The sequence below is a fragment of the Podarcis melisellensis genome (assembly GCF_964234715.1).
Source record: "Podarcis melisellensis genome assembly, chromosome: 1".
Classification (NCBI taxonomy): Eukaryota; Metazoa; Chordata; class Lepidosauria; order Squamata; family Lacertidae; genus Podarcis; species Podarcis melisellensis.
In genome coordinates, this window is record NC_138528.1 from 59,271,648 (window position 1) to 59,292,828 (window position 21,181).

At 41.5% G+C, this 21,181-nt stretch overlaps 1 protein-coding gene across 1 annotated transcript in view; it reads left to right on the plus strand.

The window, feature by feature from the left end:
• Nucleotides 1–21,181, plus strand: part of SLC6A5 (solute carrier family 6 member 5) — a 64,579-nt gene that overhangs the window by 11,066 nt on the left and 32,332 nt on the right. Inside the window, exons 5-9 of the mRNA XM_081882872.1 lie at nt 1,016–1,189; nt 10,604–10,745; nt 12,191–12,323; nt 14,979–15,113; nt 16,474–16,577. Of these exons, the coding sequence (XP_081738998.1) occupies nt 1,016–1,189; nt 10,604–10,745; nt 12,191–12,323; nt 14,979–15,113; nt 16,474–16,577 (688 nt within the window). The remainder of the gene's footprint in view (nt 1–1,015; nt 1,190–10,603; nt 10,746–12,190; nt 12,324–14,978; nt 15,114–16,473; nt 16,578–21,181) is intronic.

Sequence of the window (21,181 nt, forward strand, 5' to 3'; positions counted from 1 at the left end):
GACATGAAATGAGAAGAAGCTTTGAAAGATAATTGGACAAATTGGTGGAGGGCATTAGGCTATCGATGGTTACTTGCCTGATGGCTCTGCTCTGCTTCCATGGTCAGAGGCAGTATGTTTTTCCTGAATACCAGTTGCTGGAAAATGCAGGATGGAGTACTCTGGTGTACAGATCCTGCTTGAAGGTACGCATCTTACGCATCTGATTGTCCCCTGTGAAAACAGGATTCTGAGCTAGATGGGTCATTGCCTTGAGCCAGCAGGCTCTTCTGTCACTCTTAGGGAATTGCAACAAAACAGTGTATTTTAAAAGCATTAAAAAAAGAGACTTTATTGAGTGATGACTTATCATTATAATCCCATGATGCAGAATTAGATATTACTTTGGAACATAGAAAAATTCAATCCAAGATCAATCAAGATAATGGAAATATTATTTTTTGTAGGCGCAAGAGTGCTGATATTAATGTAGAAAGCATTTATTTTTGATCCTTTAAATGTAGATCCCATAGCGGAATAAATCACATGTGGTCTTCAAGAATGGGGTGACAGCTCCACTGCCCTCTTATATGGCAGCCCGAGATGGATTTTGTGCCAAGACAAAAATATTCTGTTAACCACTATGAATTACATTCCAGCACAACATTTACTTGGGAGAAAGCCAAGCTGAATTCAGTGGGACTTAAAAATAGATAGGCTTGAGCTGCAGGGCATGTTGAACTATTTTCAGTAAAAAAAAAAAAAAACGCCTGAAAAATAAGATGCTATTTAAACTAAAATGTGTTCATGTTGTATATGACTAGGCAGCCTGAATGTTATCCTTTAGTTCACTCTGGATTATATTCGATGTTAGCCCTACTCAGAGTAAACCCATACAAATTATGGGATGTGGCAAGTTTAGGTCCATTTATTTCGCTCTACTCTGTGTATGAACTAGTTGGATACAAGCCCATGTCCTTTTAGTAGTTTAAATTGTGATCCTCCCTGATCCTTGATCCTCTCTCTTTTTTTTCAGGCTGTGGCATTGCTATGCTGATTATCTCTGTCCTAATAGCCATATATTATAATATTATATTGTGCTACACACTTTTCTACCTTTTTGCATCCCTTGTACAAGTGTTACCTTGGGCTTCGTGTAACAATCCATGGAACACGCCGGATTGTAGAGATAAAAACAAACTTTTATTAGGTAAGTTAGAGTATGCTTTCCCTTCAAATCTGTATATATGACCATTCTGTACACTCAAATCTGTATATCTGACCATTCTGCCTTAAAATATAGAGCAATGAATATTCTCAAGTATGTCTCTATTGTAAATGTAGTAAAAATGAATTCTGCAATTACACCAACTTTTCACACCTTCATTTAGACTTCCTTATCTGCTCATTGATTCTGCCAACATAGTGCCATAGTAACTTCACAATATACTGTAAGCCATAGAAGAAAGGAATCCATAGAGCCAATTGAGTCCAACTCAAGGCAAAATCATATTTACATCAATTTTCCACAATTCAGCTCACCCAGTCAGGACTACAGTGCCCCACAAACAGGGAATGTAGTGATATTACCTAGCACATGCCTGTCAATTTTACTGCTTTTTTTGAAAACTGATTTGGGAGTACAGTATTTCTGGGAAGCAGGATTATCCTTTATATAAAAAAAAATTAATTGCAGAACTAATTTATTGGAAGCAGCAGCAGCAGCAGCACTAAATAGATCTAATTCGTGGTGCATTCCAATGCTTACTCAGAAATTAGTCTCACTGTGTTCAGTGGGGATTACTCACAGGAAAGTATGTCAAGAATTCCAGCCTCCTTGACCCAGAGCTGAAATTGAATCAGTAAGATTTATTGCACGCATCTTCCACTTCTATAGATCAGGCCATGGTGTACCAGAGATTGTTCTGGTAAACACTTCTTACTTTCAGTCTTCTATTTGGGTGACATTAATACTTGCAAACAAGGCTAACTAGATTTCATGCAAAGCCTCAAACAGGATATACCACTGTGCACTGGGGACGTGTGGGATTCACTCACAAATAGGAATAAAACGAATGCAGCATATATATGCATCTTTATCATTTAAGTCAGGTACAGTATCAAACTACCAGTGATGTCACACTGTATTTCGCAGAGTGCATTGTGTTTTTGAGGAAAACAGTAAGTGGGAACTGGCTGAAATATGTATGACATTTATGAAATTTGTGACCTGTAGGTCTACATGTGAGTTGCACAATGAAAAGTGGGGGGACATTTTGGCCCCCCACAATTTGGATTAAGGTTCAAGATTCCAAAGTGTGGCTTTGGTCACATAGTCTGATATATTTCCATATGACTTCCATATTTCCATTTAGCTGTTTATGAAACTTTACTATCCTGTCTTTTTTTCTTTTGGAAAGATACCCAGGATTGCTCAGAAGCCTCACTAAATCTCACTAAAAACATGACACCTTTTTTTTTTTTACTTTAAGAGTCCAGGTTAGATCAGATGTTAGTTGGCACTTTAAAAAGGAGGGTTTTTCCTTTGGTGGCAATGCCAACTTTCTGATACTCCTGAATCAGTGCTAGCTGTTGACCACAACAGCTAAATTTTCATGTAATGAAAGAGAACACAATCCCCTACAAAAGAAAAATTTGGTTATAGAGGGAGATAACATTAAAAAAACAACAGAAAGAGTTGTGTACTGAAGGTGGTGATGTTCAATTTCTAATGCAAAGAAATAAAATGGAAGAAAATGGTTTTCAAATGACTATTCAAAATAACATATATAGTGGAAAGTGACTTGCAGCGATGTCACAGGCACCTCTAAACTCAGGGGAAGGAAACATGTGGCTCTGCAGGTGCTTCTGAACCACAACCTATGGCCCTCCAGATGTTATTGAACTATAGTTCCTATCAATCCCAACCAGCATGGAGATGAGGGATGATGGCTGAGACTCATAGGAACTATAGCCAACATCTGGAGGGCCACAGATGCCCCTTTCCTATCTAACTCCTATGTAGTATGTGAGCCAAGACACTTTCTCCACACCAAATGATACAACAGTCTCACTTGGAAGCGAAAGAATAGGGTATTGTTACGTTATTTTATAACCAGCAGCTCTAGCTACCAGTTTGAGTGCTGATAAGTAGCAGTTCCCACTCAATGAAGCTAAGGCAATGTCATTCGGTCAGTCTAGTCATGGTTGCACAGTCCTTCCCAGAACAACTTCAGCCTCTGTCTTGTCAATGACTCTTGTTGTGGGAAGGTGTCCTTTGATGTAGGGCATCATTATGATCCCACATGGGTGTTAAGGGCTTTGCCCACAATTCATCTGAAGTTTCATTCTTATCAGTGAACTACGGTAATTTCTTAAGCATGCCACTTAAATGGCAAGAGATCTAGGAAGAGGAGCGACAGGATAAGAACCTCATTAATAATGTTGTCATGGATATTGACTCCAGTGCCAGATAGGCAAACACAGAATAAGATTTCAAAGATAAGGTAGGGAATAGGTGGTGATGTTTTCAGTGAACCTTCCAGGAGCAAAGGATGCCAGAGTTTGGCAGTGCATATTTACTTGCAAGTTAGTGGGGATTTCAGTGCAATAGTGTATTGAGGATTGCAGTCCGAGTGACTGAATAGTGATCTGTGGCAGATTTTATATTCAATATGGATTTTTCTTACAATTAAAATGACTACAATATGAACACACGGCTGTGTCATCAGTACTGGTAGAAAGGATTTTAGCAGGTAGGCAGCTATTAGCATAATGAGATGTAAGTTTTAAATGTCTTTTAATATAACTTTTAATGATGCAGATATTCTGCATCTCCATCTAGTAGAAGGACCAGCTCTACCATTAAGCAGAGTGAGATGGTTGACTCTGGCAGCAGATGCTGGCTGGTAGTTGTGAGGTGTTGCAGAACAGAGCTGTGTGTATTACAGGTGCTGTTCTGTGCCCCAAAGCTAGCTTGCAGACCTCAGGAATGGTGGAGGACACTGTCCTGTAATCAGGATTAAAGTAAGTTTCTACTGCCAGACCACTTGACTTAAGTACAGTGGTACCTCGGGTTAAGAACTTAATTCGTTCCGGAGGTCCATTCTTAACCTGAAACTGTTCTTAACCTGAAGCACCACTTTAGCTAATGGGGCCTCCTGCTGCTGCTGTGCCGCCGCCGCACAATTTCTGTTCTCATCCTGAAGCAAAGTTCTTAGCCCGGGGTACTATTTCTGGGTTAGTGGAGTATGTAACCTGAAGCGTCTGTAACCCGAGGTACCACCGTACATGGAAGCGGCAGGAGGGGATGCACCATCTTGTTTGCCTCAGGCAGAAATTTTTCTTGTCAGGTCAATCCTGTATGGTGGTTATCTTAAGCAGAGGCTTGCAATCAATAGCACTCAACATCTTGTTTTTGTGTATAGCAGGGATAGAAACTCAGCAGTCCTCCAGATGTTGTGGGACCCATCATTCCTCACCACTGGCATCCTCATCAATGGCAGCTATGCTGTCTGGAGTTGATGGGAGTTGAAAATGCAGTAACATCTGGAGGGACAATGGTTCCCCATCCCTGGGGTATGGCAGGACCCATCACTCCACTGGAATAAAACTTCTGAATCAGAATTGGAATTCTAAGATAGCATTCTTAACTCCTGCACTAATCAACGTACTATACCATACTATACCGTAAAAACTTCTTTGCTAGTACAAAACTTCTGAGGTTGTGATCCTAAGACTATTTACTTGGAAGTAAATTCCAGTTATATTGATGGCTTGTTTAAAACAGCAGCAGGGTGGGGTGGTTAATCCCCAGTTTGTGATCCCTGATCTCCCCCTGCCATTCAGATGCTTCTAGGTTACAGGTATGAATAAGGCCATCTTGTAGCTAGCCTATTTATCTAACGTTTATATATATTTTTTTCAAAGTCACACATTTCAACATATCTATTATAAACACATAAAATGAATATTTTCTTGGGGAAAAGCAACATATCGAAAATAATGGTTGATATGCTCCACAAATACACAGACCTGTATCCACCTGAGCTTTTATTATATCTTCCATTAAAATGTGCCATGGGAGCCAACTTATTGAAGATGGACTCGTCAGTCCATTCAATATTTCTGTTGCCTTTCCTTTTATTGTATGTATATATCTTCTTCACATTTATTTCCCACCACAGGAATGATAATTAGAAATGGGGGCCTTTGCATGGCTGTTTATGAAACCAGGTTCCCTGCCTCTAGTTGCCACTGATGCCCAGGGTGGCGTTTGCTTGGCCTCTTCCAACTATAATTTGTGGGTGTCAGCTACCTAAAATAAATGCACAATGCTATCTGAGCACCCAAGATTCACACCTTCCAGATAGTAAGTGCAGTAACTGCTTCTTCAAAATATGCCAACTACGTACAGCTAATTTCTCAGAGCCTGAGAACAGTCACCAGGGGAATGCTGTTGAAAATGGTTTCCCCATGGAGAGTTGCCCTTGGCCAAGCTGTAAAGCAGAGGGAGTCGACATGGTAACCCCTAGATGTTTTGGTTGACTATTCGCATCAGCCCCTGTCAGAATGACCAATGGTCAGGGGTGATGGGTGTTATAGTCTGACAGCAACTGAAGGCTCCCCTTGCCACATAGTATAGAACTACTTACTATGTGCATCTTCCTCCTCATGCACTTCATAGTACTGTTTAAAGTGGACAGTAGGGTTCCTGTCCCTCCTTTGATTCTCCATTGTCCACACAACCTCCTTGCCAAATCGCAGCCTTCATGCACACTCCCTTCACTCAGCCTTGCTTGTATCATACCAGGGATACTCTGAAAAGGAGAGGGTATGAGAAAATCTGGAGGGAGGGGGAAATGTGGGAATGCAGTGATTTAAAGGAGGATGGACAATGAAGAATTAAAGGAGGTACAGGAAGTTTACTGTTCACTTTAAATGTATGGATGAGCCATCTGTCCACATAGCTGATTTTGTAACATTTGCAGAGCACGCAATTTAATCATTGCTTTGCAATTCACTGTGCAGTTTTTTACTTCATCTTCAAAAGCCAATGCTGACCACTATCAGGGACAGGACACTGGGTTAGAACAGCCATAGGATATTTTCAAGCTCTTCAGTGGTGTGATGTCTGCAGGCTTGCACAGGCATCCATTTAAAGAGTCTCTATCAGCGCGGACAAGATGTGTAAGTTACAGGTGATTACCCATCCTTCAGCATGCCTGGCTTTCTGTAACAAAAGAAAAACGAGTTCCTTAATAATCAGGCAAAAGAAAAAAGAGATAAAAGCTGATTTGGCTGCCTTTTTCATTTTTAGCAATTTGGGCATTTCTAGAAATATTCATGGAGTTGAAACACACCCACACACTCTGTACCTGAAACCAAGAGTGATCAAGCAGTGCCCAAAGGAAATAAAGGTTGTTTGGTTTTGTGCAGAGCACATCGAGTTTTCTGGATTCTCTTATATTTATTGCAGAGGCAAAAAAAGATCTTATAGGGCAAAGATGTAAAGCTATAGATTTGAGATCTGTTCTAGTGAGATGAGATGCTGCTCAACTTGTTCTGTTTTTCAGATTTGCTCTCTTGTCCTGAACATGCTTACTCAGAAATATATTTTGTCATCCACTGATTTCGATGGGACACATGAGATTGCAGTCTTGTTAACGTTTTGATTTCCCCCGGAGTCTTCATAAATATCTGAAGGCTAGAATGATGTGTGTAAACATTTCCCCCCTTCAAAACAAGCACAGTTGGGCCGTCCTTTCCCCTAGATTACAAATGGATGCTTTTACTTATTAGCAATTGTCCATGTAAATGTAATTTCATGCTAGCACCTTCTGGTTCAGTGTAGTTATTACTTTCTGCCTAGCGTCCAAGCTTTGATGGATAGCACTGCATGCGAGGATTTGTTTGTCCTCTGCTGCAAAGTGATTGCGCCCTCTGCTGATCAGGATCGTCTGGTGCAGGGAAACCAACAGCTCTACAAAGCGAAGCTGTTTTTTTTTTTTAAAAAAAAAGCTTGCTGCAGTGCAGCAAAAGTGACCTTACGTGTCATCCTCTGATCTCACTCATGCCTCTATACACTTTAAACAAGGCAAAACCAACCCAGCATATACAGGTGAACATGTTCTGTTCTACTGATGTCAGAACTGCCTATTTCTTAAATGCGCTCTCAGAAATACAATATTGTTAAGGCTGCAATCCTGTATCCAAGATTCTCTGTGCAGGTTATCTCTGAATAGACATGCGTAGGATTGCACTATAAGCAGGTTTTATTTTTCAGCAGAGAAGATGTGCGATAATATTTTTGCACAATTAAGTCTTCCAAGAGTGTTCTTCTGAATACATTTGGAATATTACTACCCTTATGTAAATACGATTTTGTGTGTGTTCTGTCTTTGCAGCAGCACAGCATAGGAGCATTTGGGAAGCAAAAGGGGGGGGGCAGCTCAATCTAACATATATATATTTATTTATTTGGAAGGTCACAAAGACTCTTGTAGGAGAAATAACATTTTTTTGGGGGGGGGAATGCCTTTTATTTCAGTAGCTTTCATAACTAGCTACGCAATATTGAAAAGGGTATTTAAAAAGCAACAGTTATTCCAAATTTGGGGTATTTCCCACTTTTTTTAAAAAAACACAACCCCAAGCTATTTTCTTATATCTATATTTACTAGTGTGGAATCTTTATTGCAAACCCTGCAATTCAACACAGAGTTAGCAACACACTACTGTACAACCATTTTCGATGGGCTTTACAACTAATTCTGTATTGGATTGTGATGGCCTTAGAATTTGTGTATTATTTTCCATAAGCATTTGATTGAAAGGACCAGACAATGAGACCAGGGTACCAGGTACACAAATACAGTAGCAACTCCTCAGTAATATTCAACTAAATCTAGAGATGTGCAGAAAATGAGAGAATGGGTGGATAACATACCACTACCCCCTCTGCTGGCTGACATGGGGCATAATGCTCTCCTTTCCAAAAATGCTGGGGTTGCACGAAGTTGGAAGCTTGCAACAGCACAGTTTAATAGAACATTGATAGAACATTAAAAGATTAACAGAACAAGGGGACATACAAAGGGATCATTTGACAGCAATTATTTCTTTTCCTGTTTTATGCTTCTTGCATCACTAGTAGCCTTCACCGACTTTTAAGAGAGAATTTCAAAAGCAACAATGTGCTTTTGTCAATTAGCAGAAAGGGCATGGCTTCGGATTAAGCAGAGAGAGTTAGGAGAACGCACTCATTTCTGTGGATAATAATTAAATGTGAGCAATTTAAATACCACTCTCTTAATACGCTGATTATGTTCTCAAGATCTTTCCTGTCTTTAGGTGCACATGAGGATTGCCCTAATGCACCTAAAATGCACCTTGTAACCAAAAAACTTCTGTTCAGGATGAATATTGCTGCAAGTCATAGCTGATGTATTATTCACAAATCAGTAGCTTTGGATCAAGCCTAGTCACAGTCTGGCCTCCACATACAACCAAGGCTCGAGCTGAAACAAATTTCTGAACTCAAAAGTCAATTCTCCTCATTAGAACTTGATTTCAGAGCTGTGAATTTAAGTTCTTCCTGGGAATGTGAGTAGTGTTCTCCATATGGATATTGCTGGGTGTAGTAGTTTTACTGAAAACATTGACAATTTAATATTTAACTCCCATGCTTGAAATACATCTGACAAGGCTTGGCTTGCAGTAAGCCCAATCAATTTCTGTAGAACTGACTTCTCAGTAGACATCTACAATATTATACTGCTCAGACTGAAGACTTTCAGAAGTATGTCCTGAAGTGACATTTCAATAGAAAAATCTAATACAGTGCTACCTCCGGTTAGGAACTTAATTCGTTCCAGAGGTCCGTTCATAACTGGAAATTGTTCATAACCCGAGGCGTGCTTTTGCTAATGGCGCCTCCCACTGCTGCTGCACCGCCGGAGTGCGACTTCCGCTCACATCCCGGGGCAAAGTTCGCATCCGGGAGCATCTACTTCCGGGTTAGCGAAGCTCGTAACCCGAAGCATTAGTAAAGAGGACCGTACGTAACACGAGGTTCCACTGTAAAGTTTGAAATGTAACAACTGACTGGCACATTTAAATGCTTAATCCCTCCTCTAAATGTCTGTTGGCTGTAGTCAAAAAACCAAACTTCATTAACTCATTTTACATTCAGAGTACCGCGCCAGTTTTCTATGCCTTATTTTCCTTAGACTGTGTGGTTGCTTTGTATGTGTACAGTCTTCCTGCGTTAGGACACCTCTACCTTAGCTTTCTCTCACATATTATACCTGCTGAAACGCACAACTGTTAAAGTTCATGAGTCCTTAGTGCCAGGAAATTGGCCATTCCTGCCTAAAGATGGCCCAATGGGGAGAACAAATCTACTGTATGAACCTTGCATAAGGATTCATACATGGGGGTTTCAGTTTTGCTCTGGGTCAACTATGCCGCTGATCCACAAGACAGATCAAGTCAGTACTGATGGGTCAAGATCTTACTGCAGGATATTAGTTTGTTCTTTCTTTCAAACTGTGTTTTGTACACTTCCAGTTTAGTGCTGAAGCAATAGCATGGAAAATGTCCACCTACATTTGCCCATTCCTCACGTTAGACACTGCTTCACAGTAGGATTGCACATAGTTCATACTGGCTTGGCTTTGGAAATATCCCTGGATATATATTTTTAAGTGTTCCTTAATAGAAAACAGCTTATATCCTATCGTTACCTGCCTTGGGCATCTTCAGATGAAAAATTGGGGTATACATTTATTAAAATCAAATAATAGCTTTAAAACCAGAATCTCAGTTCAAATGCACAAATCTGCAGCAGTCAAATATAAGTTACAAATTGCCTTCGGATTGACAAGCCTTGCAAGCAACATGTATAAAAGCAATGTTTCACTTAGTGAACTTGTATTTATTTTGCTGTTCATTGTTTTTAAATGTCCAGAGAAACTGAGTAGGAGGAAAACAGCTCATTAAATACACAGTATGAAATAACCACTCAGGGAGCCACAAATGAGTAGCTAATAGTCTACAGATCACAGTAGACTGCAAGCAGAGGTTGCATCGTAGCAATGATTACACAAGCCTGAGTGTGGGCAATACTAGGAAGCCCCATTTACTTGTCTCTAAAACTGAGACTTGCACCCACATTTGGAGCTATGAGCTCATTCTGTGGGTTTGGGGCTTTTGCATGGGCACAACTAATTGCCAGAAGTCCTGCCCAACAAAAGGCTAAGATGGACTAGACCAGGCTTCCTCAAACTTGGCCCTCCAGATGTTTTTGGCCTACAACTCCCATGATCCCTAGCTAGCAGGACCAGTGGTCAGGGATGATGAGAACTGTAGTCTCAAAACATCTGGCGGGCCAAGTTTGAGGATGTCTGGACTAGACTCATCAATGAAAAGGAAGGCTCAAATGTGATTAATGTTGAAAGGAAGATAGTTTGCCTTTGTTCAACCAGGTAGAGGAACCTGATTAATTTTCAATGCTCGAATGAAATGTACTTCAATGCAAGCTGTTATTTGTTAATTGTTTTCCCCCAAGTCTTTAGATGAATTTTAGCTCAGTAATTGCTCTTTTGACTTGTGTTTTTTTCAGATTCCTGCATCATTGGTGACCACCCCAAATTACAAATAAAGAACTCTACTTTCTGTATGAGTGCCTATCCAAATTTGACAATGGTAAACTATACCAGCCATGTCAACAAAACTTTTGTCAGTGGCAGTGAAGAGTACTTCAAGTAAGATTTAAAAAAACAAAAACAAAACACACACACACGTACGTTTTGGAACAATTTTAAAGTAAATCTCCGTTTGAAAGTCACAGGGTAATGCATGAAATTATTAACGGAATGAAAAAATTGTAATTACATTGTCTGTAGGTTCTTTCTCTGCTGTTCATTAGTTGAGTGTTTATGCCAGTCATTTAGATATGTCTTTCATATATTGGGACTTGACTAATGAGTTAATTGCTCCTGCTACAGAGACAGAAGCAATTTAATGGCATTTCAAAACAAGTGCCAGGAAAATAGTACATTGTGTTGGCATTCAGGAGGTAGATGTCCTGAGGTTTGAATGTGATTGCATCTGGGTTCAAGTCCCACCACATAATCTTTCGGTATCTCTTCCCTAAAGCTGCCATCATGTCAAGTCCTGGTAGACTTGCCTCATAGGATAGTGGTCAGAGTGAAAGCACCACAAAAATTATGGCAGTCTCTCTCTCTCTTTTATCTTTGTAAACTCAATTCTTGTTTTATAAACCCTGTGTTGTCTCAGATTATTTCAAATACTCTCACACCTACAGTTTTAACCACACAGTACCTAAGGAAACATCAGAGGGACCCTAGGGAACTTTTTGAGGCTATTTGATAAGCGTCAGCCTGTTAAATAATTAATCTCTTATTTGAAGCTGGCATGTACCTCAAAGAGGGAAAGGGAGGGCACAAGAGAGGGGTACACTCTGTTGTGACCAGGTCTTCGTTCTTCAGATAGGCTGGGGAGGGCTGGGATGTGGTTATCACAACTACAGTTATATTTGACAGGTTTGGGGATGTTGCCCTCAGTGATTTATGATCTTGCTCATATGTGACCTGTGGCCCATCTGTGTTAGGAATCCGATATCTGCAGGGTTTTGGTTTTTGTCAGCTCCCTACTTTAAGAAACTGACTGTACCAAACTATCACTGTCTATTTTCTAAAGCCAGATTAAAAGTTTTCCCATCCAAAGTGTTGAGTGGAAGATTGGCTGGCATCCCATACCAAGATAGGCTGTGCCCAAGTTCCCAGGATGCTGAATGTATGAAACACATTTTATTACACTGTAGTCTGTATAAACAGGTTAGATAGCATCTAATCAAACCCATATTAACAGAACAACCTGGAATTGCTTATTCCTTTTATGTTATGGTTCTCATTGAGGACAATACTGATACTATTACACTGGGTGTAGCAAAATTTCTCTCGGAGGTAGTAAGTATCAGAAATCAGTATGTATGGCTTAAGGCTCCTCTGTTGGCTAGCGAGGACGCTCTTATGACTTAATAACTATTGATATTTATGCCATTGTTAGACTGTGTAATTTTGGTCTACGGACCGCAATAAAGCTGTGTGTGTGTATTTGACATTACAAAAGTAAATGCCGGAGGGATTGGGCCTGTAATGACTCACATTGGCATTTTGATTCTCAGGTACTTTGTATTGAAGATTTCTGCAGGAATCGAATATCCTGGTGAAATCAGGTGGCCTTTGGCACTCTCTCTCTTTCTGGCTTGGGCGATTGTCTATGCTTCCCTGGCTAAAGGAATAAAGACATCAGGAAAAGTAAGAGAGCATCTTTCTTTAGACTATTCAGAGCCAGAAATCAGTGATATATTGTATGACTGAAGAACTAAGTATTACCAAACTACTGAATAGTTTATTGATAAATGTGAAAGCAGCATAGCACATATCCTCTTGCATGGTAGCTGAAGAAAAGTTTCATTGATAGGAGTATTTGCTCTATTTTTCAAATTTGGGATCCTCATGGCATGCTGCCTACATTCCTTGTGCTTTCAGTACTGATATTGGGTTGCATCCTAAAAGGTGAACGGAAAGAGTCCTGTAAAGTATGATTAATTCATTTTATCAAAATATGCATTCCAAAGACAAGGGATGCAGCAGCTGGCTGGATTACCCAACAAAGTGCTTACACTGGGGCAAGGACATTTAGCTGCACAATGGAACTTCCCTTCCTTCTCCTCTCTCTGAATGTCTCCCCAAAGCCCTGTTAAACCCATGTTGGGAGTTCACAACCTCCAGAGCAGATGTGGGGAGGATCTGGGGCACGCAGGGGGAAGAGAAGGAAGTTCTGTTGTGCAAGTGGAAATCCTTGAATATAATACAACAGAAGCATCATTGCCCAGCCTGTATACACTTGCTCAACTATCCCCTCTTCATAGGAAGGTTTTCAGGTTTTTACAATGTTCTGTGAGGCTAAAAATAGCAATGGAATAAAATTAATGAGTTTGTACAGTATGGAAAACAAGACAAAATATATCATATCGCCTTCAAATTTAGTTCTCTTAAACACTATTAGCTTTCTTCAGTTCAGGAAGATAGATAATATCTTTTTTCAACATTGTCCTAAAGGTAATTAAAATATTAGTGTCCCCCCTACAAACTTTATAAAGATTAATTCTCTAATAAAATGACGTCTGCGTAAGCATGCAAGAGGCTGAGCAGTTTGATTATAAAACTGCTCTATTTTAAAATGTGAGGGCACATAACAAATGAGTTGGGAACATCATTAAATGAAAAAAAGTAAATAGATTTCAAAGATATCCCAACGGTACTGAAAAGAGAGTCCTAGAATGGTAGAACTAGCCTTGTTTAGGGCTCAGCCTCTTTACTCTCAGCCTCAGCTCCCTCTCCCTCTTCTCTTTTTATCTCCCCCACATACAGCATACATACAGCGCTGCGTTTCTCCACTCTCCCGGGAAAGCAGGCAGGGGGGAGCAAAGACTTTTGCCCCCCGCTGGCCTTCAGAAGAGGTCCAGGACCTCTTCTGAAGGCGGACGGGGGGCAAAAGTCTTTGCTTCCCCCCGCCTGCCTTCAAAAGCCATCCGGGATAGCGGGAAGCGCTTCCCTGCTATCCCGGACTGCTTTTAAAATGCTGGCAGTGGGGAGCAAAGCCTTTCGGCCCCCGCCGGCCTTCCTGGACCTCTTCTGAAGGCCGGAGGGGGGGGGAAAGGCTTTGCTTCCCACCGCTAGCATTTAAAAGAGGTCCCCGAAGATTTCCCTATGGGCTTTCTTCTTGCGAAGCAAGCTCATAGGGAAATTCGTTTTGCGAAGCGCCTCCAAAACGGAAAACCTTTTCGTCTAGCGGGTTTTTCGTCTTGCGAGGCTTTCGTCTTGTGGGGCACCACTGTATTAGTTCTTTTCAAGCTCATTTGACTGCTCCCTCTGCAGGGAAGCTCTGTTCCCAATACACAAGAAGCAGGATTCTGTAGTTAGCTGCTGGGTCATAAAGAAAGGGCTATCTATACACCTCTCCCTCTCCTTTCTCAATCCCCCTTTACTTCAACAGCAGACTTACCATGCTGGGCTCAGAACACCTTGGCCAATCTTTGGTAAGCTCTAGTTCCCTCTGGCTAGAGTCCCTGCTCCAGGCGTAGATCCCTCCCTTTTTTCACAAGCATGCAGGTAATGCCCACCTCACCTGCATGAGTGCTAACCATGATGTAACAGCAGCTAACGTGGATGAAATACTTTAGATCAGAGGGAAAAGAAACATTTTTTCAGCCCAACTGCAACATTCACTTCTGGGCAACCACAATTTGCTGGAGCAATTAGTGTCATTTTGATCTTTGTAGATCAGGCTAGTTTTCACACATACTCAAACACCCTTTCCTGTCCTCCACTGAGCCAGGCAAGAACAAAATCTAGCCAGGCAAAACCACTCAAGGTCAGAGAGCGGTGTGGCCTGGAGAAAGTTACAAGGGCTGGAGGGAGGGGCCTGGAGGGTTCCTTTTGGCCCCTGGATCTGAGTGAGGCTCCCCTCCCTTGCTTTAGATGGTCCTTTTACCAAAGGGCAGCAACTGGGGAAGCGGAATCAAGCACAACCATCAGTATGTATATAGAGAGATGGGATCTTAAATAAATGGCTGCTGTGTCTGCTGACAGAGCACCACATTTTATAAAAACTACCTTGGTTTTCATTGGTTTGAAGGGTCACATATAGTAATAAGATGTATGAATAGGAAAAACATCAGCTACACATAAATACTGTTATTGTTATCCCAGAACCTTGCTATTTTATTAGCTTGTGGTTTTTCATAGATAGCAACATTTTAATAATCCTTTTATCTCTGTAGGTTGCTCACATTCCAATGAGCCTGTGTACTAACTCTGCCTGGGTAATGAATTGTCATGGACAGCAAGCCTACTTATAGGATCCGCCCAAATGAGTAATTCTTTGTCTATGTGTGGTCTCTTTAGGTGGTGTACTTTACTGCTACATTCCCTTATGTAGTGCTCATCATCTTACTCATCAGAGGAGTAACTCTGCCAGGAGCTGGGAATGGAATATTGTACTTCATCACACCTAAGTGGGAGAAACTGATTGATGCTATGGTGGGCTTATTATTCCAGTTATAACACTCTTAATAGGGTGAATAATTCATACAGATTTATTATTTGCTGTGTATTAAGAAAGCATACAGAGATATGCTATGCTGTGCTGAATCAATTACGTGCAAGCTGATCTAGCTAAATCTATTGCACCCATTACATTAGGCGTTCTAATAAGGTTACGTTTGCGCGTCCTTCAGTACATTGCTCCATTTGTTTTGGTGGGTCACACTTTTTCTGGTTGTGAGGAAGTGAAACATGGCTATCAGCAAGGTGAGCAAGCTCTGCACATCCACAGCCATGCTGCATGTGTTATGTGGAATGAAATAACACACTCCCAGAGAACAGCTCACCTGGTCACTTATCAGATTACAGTGCACATTGTTCCTTATCTAGTGATGTTTAGAGTACATTTGGGCTGCCTTGTTGGATCAGTCCTAGGCGTATCTGCTCCAGTGTAATGGTCCCAACAGCAATAGGAATTCCATAAATTTGGCTAATCCGTTTGTGTGTGTGTCCATCACCACATTTTGCAGTAGTAATTTGTATTACAATATTTCCTACAATCCCATAAATTCTACTGCTTGGAGCAGCCTGCTTCTTCTTGTTCCGTGAGCTGTGCCACTTTTGTATGGACTCTTTTACAATCAGTTTGAATTGTAGGGAGCAATCCTGTACACAAGAAACTGGTGTAAAGCCAAGCCAGTGTGAGTTTAGCTGGTGTCATGTTACACCAGATCCAGACTCCATTCATCAGCAATGCTACTGCTGCCTAAGCTGGCCTGTACCTGCAGAGGGAAACAAAGCCTTTAAAACAAAGTTCGAGTTACACCATCCTTTTTGCCAGTTTAACCTACACTAGGTTGCCCGGCATGGGCATAGCTGGGGGGGGGGGGCGCAGCTGCACCCCTCCAAATCAATACAAATCAATGCAAATCTGAGGTTCTTTTCTCTCTAATAAAAATCCTGCCTATGCCCAAGTTGCCAGGTCATGTGACTAAACAGAACGGGTTTAGAATCCAGCCTAAATAACCCCAGCCCTCTGGTCCCATCCCAACACACTCCTTTGTGGGGGCTTATGTCAATTTAAGATCCTTCATGGTGGGCTCAGCTGGTTGGAAAATATACTAATGTCTCTCCAGCAGAGTCGAAGATGAGGGAATTAAGCCTCCATAACCCAACTGTGACAGGAACCTCCTGACTCAGCTGGAGATCTCTGGATCCTAATCCACTCATCCTGGTGTATCTAGAGATAGGATTGCTCCCATAGTCAACAGCACTATTGATTTTTAAAATAACTTGCTGAAAAAATGTTTGTGGAAGTTGATGCTCATTTTTTTCATGGGACTTTTTTTTTTTTAAGGTGTGGAAAGATGCTGCCACTCAAATATTTTTCTCTTTGTCTGCTGCATGGGGTGGCCTGATTACTTTGTCTTCCTATAACAAATTTCATAACAACCTGTACAGGTAAGTAGAATGATTCCATGAACTCAATGGCTTTATGGCGACGTGAGTGGCACTGTTAATTCCAGAAACATATGGATATAATTTAGATCCTTACAAATTAGCTGGGAATTGTTTATGAATTTTAAAACGTAATTAGGATTACCAGTGGTTCCTAATTATTTGACACAGCCAAACCACTGAAAGATGAAAATTGGGTGATTTGGATATACCCAATCAGTAATAAAACCAGTCTATGCATTCAAAACTGTCACATAGCAGAACTATATCAAATGGTTGGAAAGAATTGCACGCTACCTCATGTGGGGGCAGGTCAAGGAGGGAACTTCTTGTACATAAGAAATTAGAATGCCAGGGAGAGTCCTGCTTCCTGATATGCCACCCTCCATTAGGGAGGGAATTTTGGAAGTTGCAAGGCATTCAATATGTGGTCCCTCTCCCTTCAGTACAGTTCAGGAAGGCCAGCAACACACAATAGTTCTGGACCTTGCAGGACCCAGAAGTTCTGTTGTTTGGCTAAATTGTGCCTGATTCTGTGGCCATGAAAGCTATGACATTGTTTGTAAAGCACAATTTCTTTCAAGAATGGAAACACTCCATCACCTGTGATGCAGGTCCTCAAAACCCACTGGACTCCTTCTGAGGTGGGTGTGCCCTACTTTCTATTGAAAGCTTGCCCTAATTAAAAATAGGCCAGGTTGAAAAGCAACCTCGGGAATTGCCAGGAAGAACCTGGGCTGGCAGCATGAAATACAACACAAGCATAATCTCTACCTGAGAAAGCCTGGAGATTTAGAAATAGGTCAGAATCCAGCTGTGCTCTGAGCACTCTGCATTAGAAAGGGTAATCTGCAGTTTCCAAAAGGGCAATGGCTGTATCACCTCTGCTGCTGTTATATCACTGAGCACAGTGATTATCCCTGAAATTGTATTAGCACCTAGTTAAGATTAAGAAAAGCTCTCTAAATTCAAACTAAAGATGGAAGCTTTGATTAAAGGTAATGGGTAGCTTCCTACAGAGCTGAGAAGTTTTCTCTCCTATAAATACAGGCCCATTCCATATTTGGTTTTGATTGATTGCTTTATTTATTCAACACATTCCTACTCCAAGTGTTCCACTATTGGAAGCAGCTTCAAAATGCAAGTGGAAGGAACAGTAGAAACCAGCAACCCCAACAATAGCTCATAAAGATGTAGCATGTGCCCAACAGGGAGTTTTGGAGGCACAGCTGAACATTTGGTTGCTTGGGTTGCATTTTCTCTGAACAACAGGTAGCAGGAGTCAGAAAAGTGTGACATTAGGAAGGTGACAAAGCCATTTCCGACTATGGGGAGGAGAGGGGGTTGCGGTCTAGCCCCTCCCCCCCAAGCGCGGGGGCTGACCTTAGCCCCCGCGAGAGTTGGGGGGAATCCCTGGGCGTGCTCGCAACCCTGGCCGCCTATTGGCGGGCCGGGGGGGAGGCGTGGCTTAAGGTATTTTAAGCCGGGCACGCCCAGGGTCCGCCCTCTTCACTCCCGAACAGCTGAGAGGTTTACAAAAACGTAATGCTGGGAATGTTGCAGTCAAATGTCAGTGCTGCTGATAGAACTGAAAGGCTTCAGAAAATATGTGAGCAAATAAGATAGGCAACAGGTCTCCAGAATGCATAGAATAACTGGTACTAGATTCCAGGGCAGAAAAATGTGTCTAAAGCGAATTTAAAACACTTTAACAGCTACTGTGCTGTGTTTGGCTATAAAAATGCGCTCAAGAATGAAGGAATGTTGGGACTCGTAGTTCAAGAAAGCTTGTCACAGAGGCTGCATTCACATGGCAGTGCATTCTGTTTTCCCAGCGTTTCATTTCCCATTTCCCTGACCTCATCAAGAAAAGAAGGGAGGCAGTTTTTGCAGATTCTCTGAGCCCCCTGTGCCACCTCTCAAGCTGCTCTGGAGGGTCTGGATCAGGGCAGAGAAAGCACAAGGATGTAGGGGAGAGTGGCTTATTATCCAAGTGACCAATTGGGCCTGGATGCCTATATTCTGCACATTATGTGCTTCCAAATAATTCATAAGGGAGGCACAACTCTTGGTGCTATGCTGCTTTAACCATCAAAATGGTTAAAGAATTAATATACAGTACATGCATGTTCAAGCAGAACTGACAGGCCCTTTTGTGTGCTTTTTTAGCCTAGGGGCCAGCCTGCACAATCTGATTTTCTTGCACTCTTCTTTAACACATGCCCTAGTTCTGTCATCTTTTGCAGAGGATTTTAAAGAGAAGAGTAGGGATCTCTCTGCAAAAGCTTATGATTTCCCTTCCTAACCAGCTACCTCTCTCTCCTTCCTTGAAGCATTTACTTTTAAAGTGACATTTACTTTTGTGTATGCAGATTCTAGCTTCATAGCTGTTAGAAGGAATCACTATAATTAGTCTGGTCTTTCAGAATCACTTTTATGACAACCTGGATTTTATGGAATGACTGTCTCCCTATCATTTGATAACATGGTTTCTTTTTGGGTCTCACTGTCAGTCAGCATTTTTCTGTCAAGGGAATTGTAAATTATGTTTTCTTTGACATTATTCCCTATGCCCAAAAGAAGTCTCAGACATCAAATTAATCTTCATAAGTAAGATACTTTAAATACCCATCATCTTTAAATGAAATAGAAAAATAACACAGCCGTAGCAAAGGCAGCATAACAATATAAAAAATAATTTTGACCAGCAGCCAACGCAGCAATTTAAAACCCACCCACTCCAAAATGCTATGATTTTCTTGAAAACTGCAATGGCTGTATGAGCTTCCCTGGGGAGTAAGTAATTAATGCTGTACTTAAGAGTTCTTGAAGTCTCATTAGATTTGCTTTCTAATGACTGTTAGAACCATTTTCTTTTCTGTTTTTTGGGGAGTCATGATCAATGGTATCTTGGCTGCTGCTTGCATGTTGATGAAATAATCACTGAGAGTTTTATTGCCAGCAAAATCTAAATCTTTGAGCCTTCTAAATTTGAGGCTCTGCTATTTCCACTCATGATACAGCCGTGCATTCCTATGCATATCAACACCAGAGAAAACCTGATTGAGTTCATTTACTTATCAGTAAGTGAATTTAGGATTACAGCCCCCAAATGACATTTTAGCATCTCTTGTGACTGTTTTTGCCACTGCTCTCAATGCAAGACTAGCATGCAGACAATGATATATTCCAGGCTGAAGGGTTCATTGTAGATTAATTTAAGCATCAACTAGTTTAAGTGTCACTGGTGTGAAGCTCCAGGGTACATATATGGGGGTTATCCTATTTCATTTTATAACAAGTCTGTGGGGGAGGTTGGGCAGAGAGACAGTGACTCGTCTGAGGCATCTCAAGTCTCCCTAGTCTAAGCAGACCAATTTATCTATACTGAACGCTCTCATTTCTATATATAAAAAATACCAAACCCATATTGAAGAGAATCTGAGTGAAGAGTATCAGCCATGCACACAGTCCACAATATGACTGGGACATATTGTGTAGGGGAACCATAGTGCATTATGTCTTGGGTCCACCCTGTCTGTATTTTGATCCTGAACCTATGTTTTATTTAACTAGACATTTGCACACACTTCTTGCTTTTTACACTTACTAGAACCCTTGCCAGATAAGTCCTTCTGATGTCTAAGGATGGAACTTGATGTCATAGCAGCTGACCTGTGTGTAAGAGCCAGGTTGTGCAGCATGTGTGGGTGCGAGAAGAGAGCCAAGCTATTCCCCTGCCTTTGTTTCCCCATAAAATTGCTCTGCTGCAGACATCCCCCCTGAACATGGGGTTCCCAGACAAGAAGTAACCCCTGCCAGGGAGAAGCCATTTCAAGAGGGAAAGCATGGCTGCTGGGAAGGCTCATGCTACATTATAAACAGTCTCCACTTACCTGCTTTCATATGAATTGGCAGTCATCACTTTCAATCTACCTACCAGTATCATGATGCTGAAGACCCACACTGGAGAGCTAGTGTGGTGTAGTGGTTAAGAGCGGTAGTCTCGTAATCTGGGGAACCGGGTTCGTGTCTCGGCTCCTCCACATGCAGCTGCTGGGTGACCTTGGGCCAGTCACACTTCTTTGAAGTCTCTCAGCCCCACTCACCTCACAGAGTGTTTGTTGTGGGGGAGGAAGGGAGAGGAGAATGTTAGCCGCTTTGAGACTCCTTAAAGGGAGTGAAAGGCGGGATATCAAATCCAAACTCCTCCTCCTCCTCCTCCTCCTCTTCTTCTTCTTCTTCTTCTTCTTCTTCTTCTTCTTCTTCTTCTTCTTCTTCTATAGCTGGTAGTAGGAATCTGTGGCTGTCCTTGTGGTTGAATTCTGACTCTCATCACCCCCAATCAGTATGGTCAGCAGTCAGGGATTTTGGGAGTTATAGTTCAACAACATATAAAGGGACACAGACTCCCCAATCCTGACCTAGAGCTGAACGTGAAACATTTTTCTCTCTTCTCCCCCTTCTGGAAAGTCACTGGCAGACCTTCCAAGTGTTCCTATTTTCCAGGGATGTCCCTGATTTAGAGAAGCTATCCTAGTTTCTGATTTGATCCCAGAATGTCCCACCTTTTCTTAGGATGTCCCTATTTTCAATGGGGAAATGTT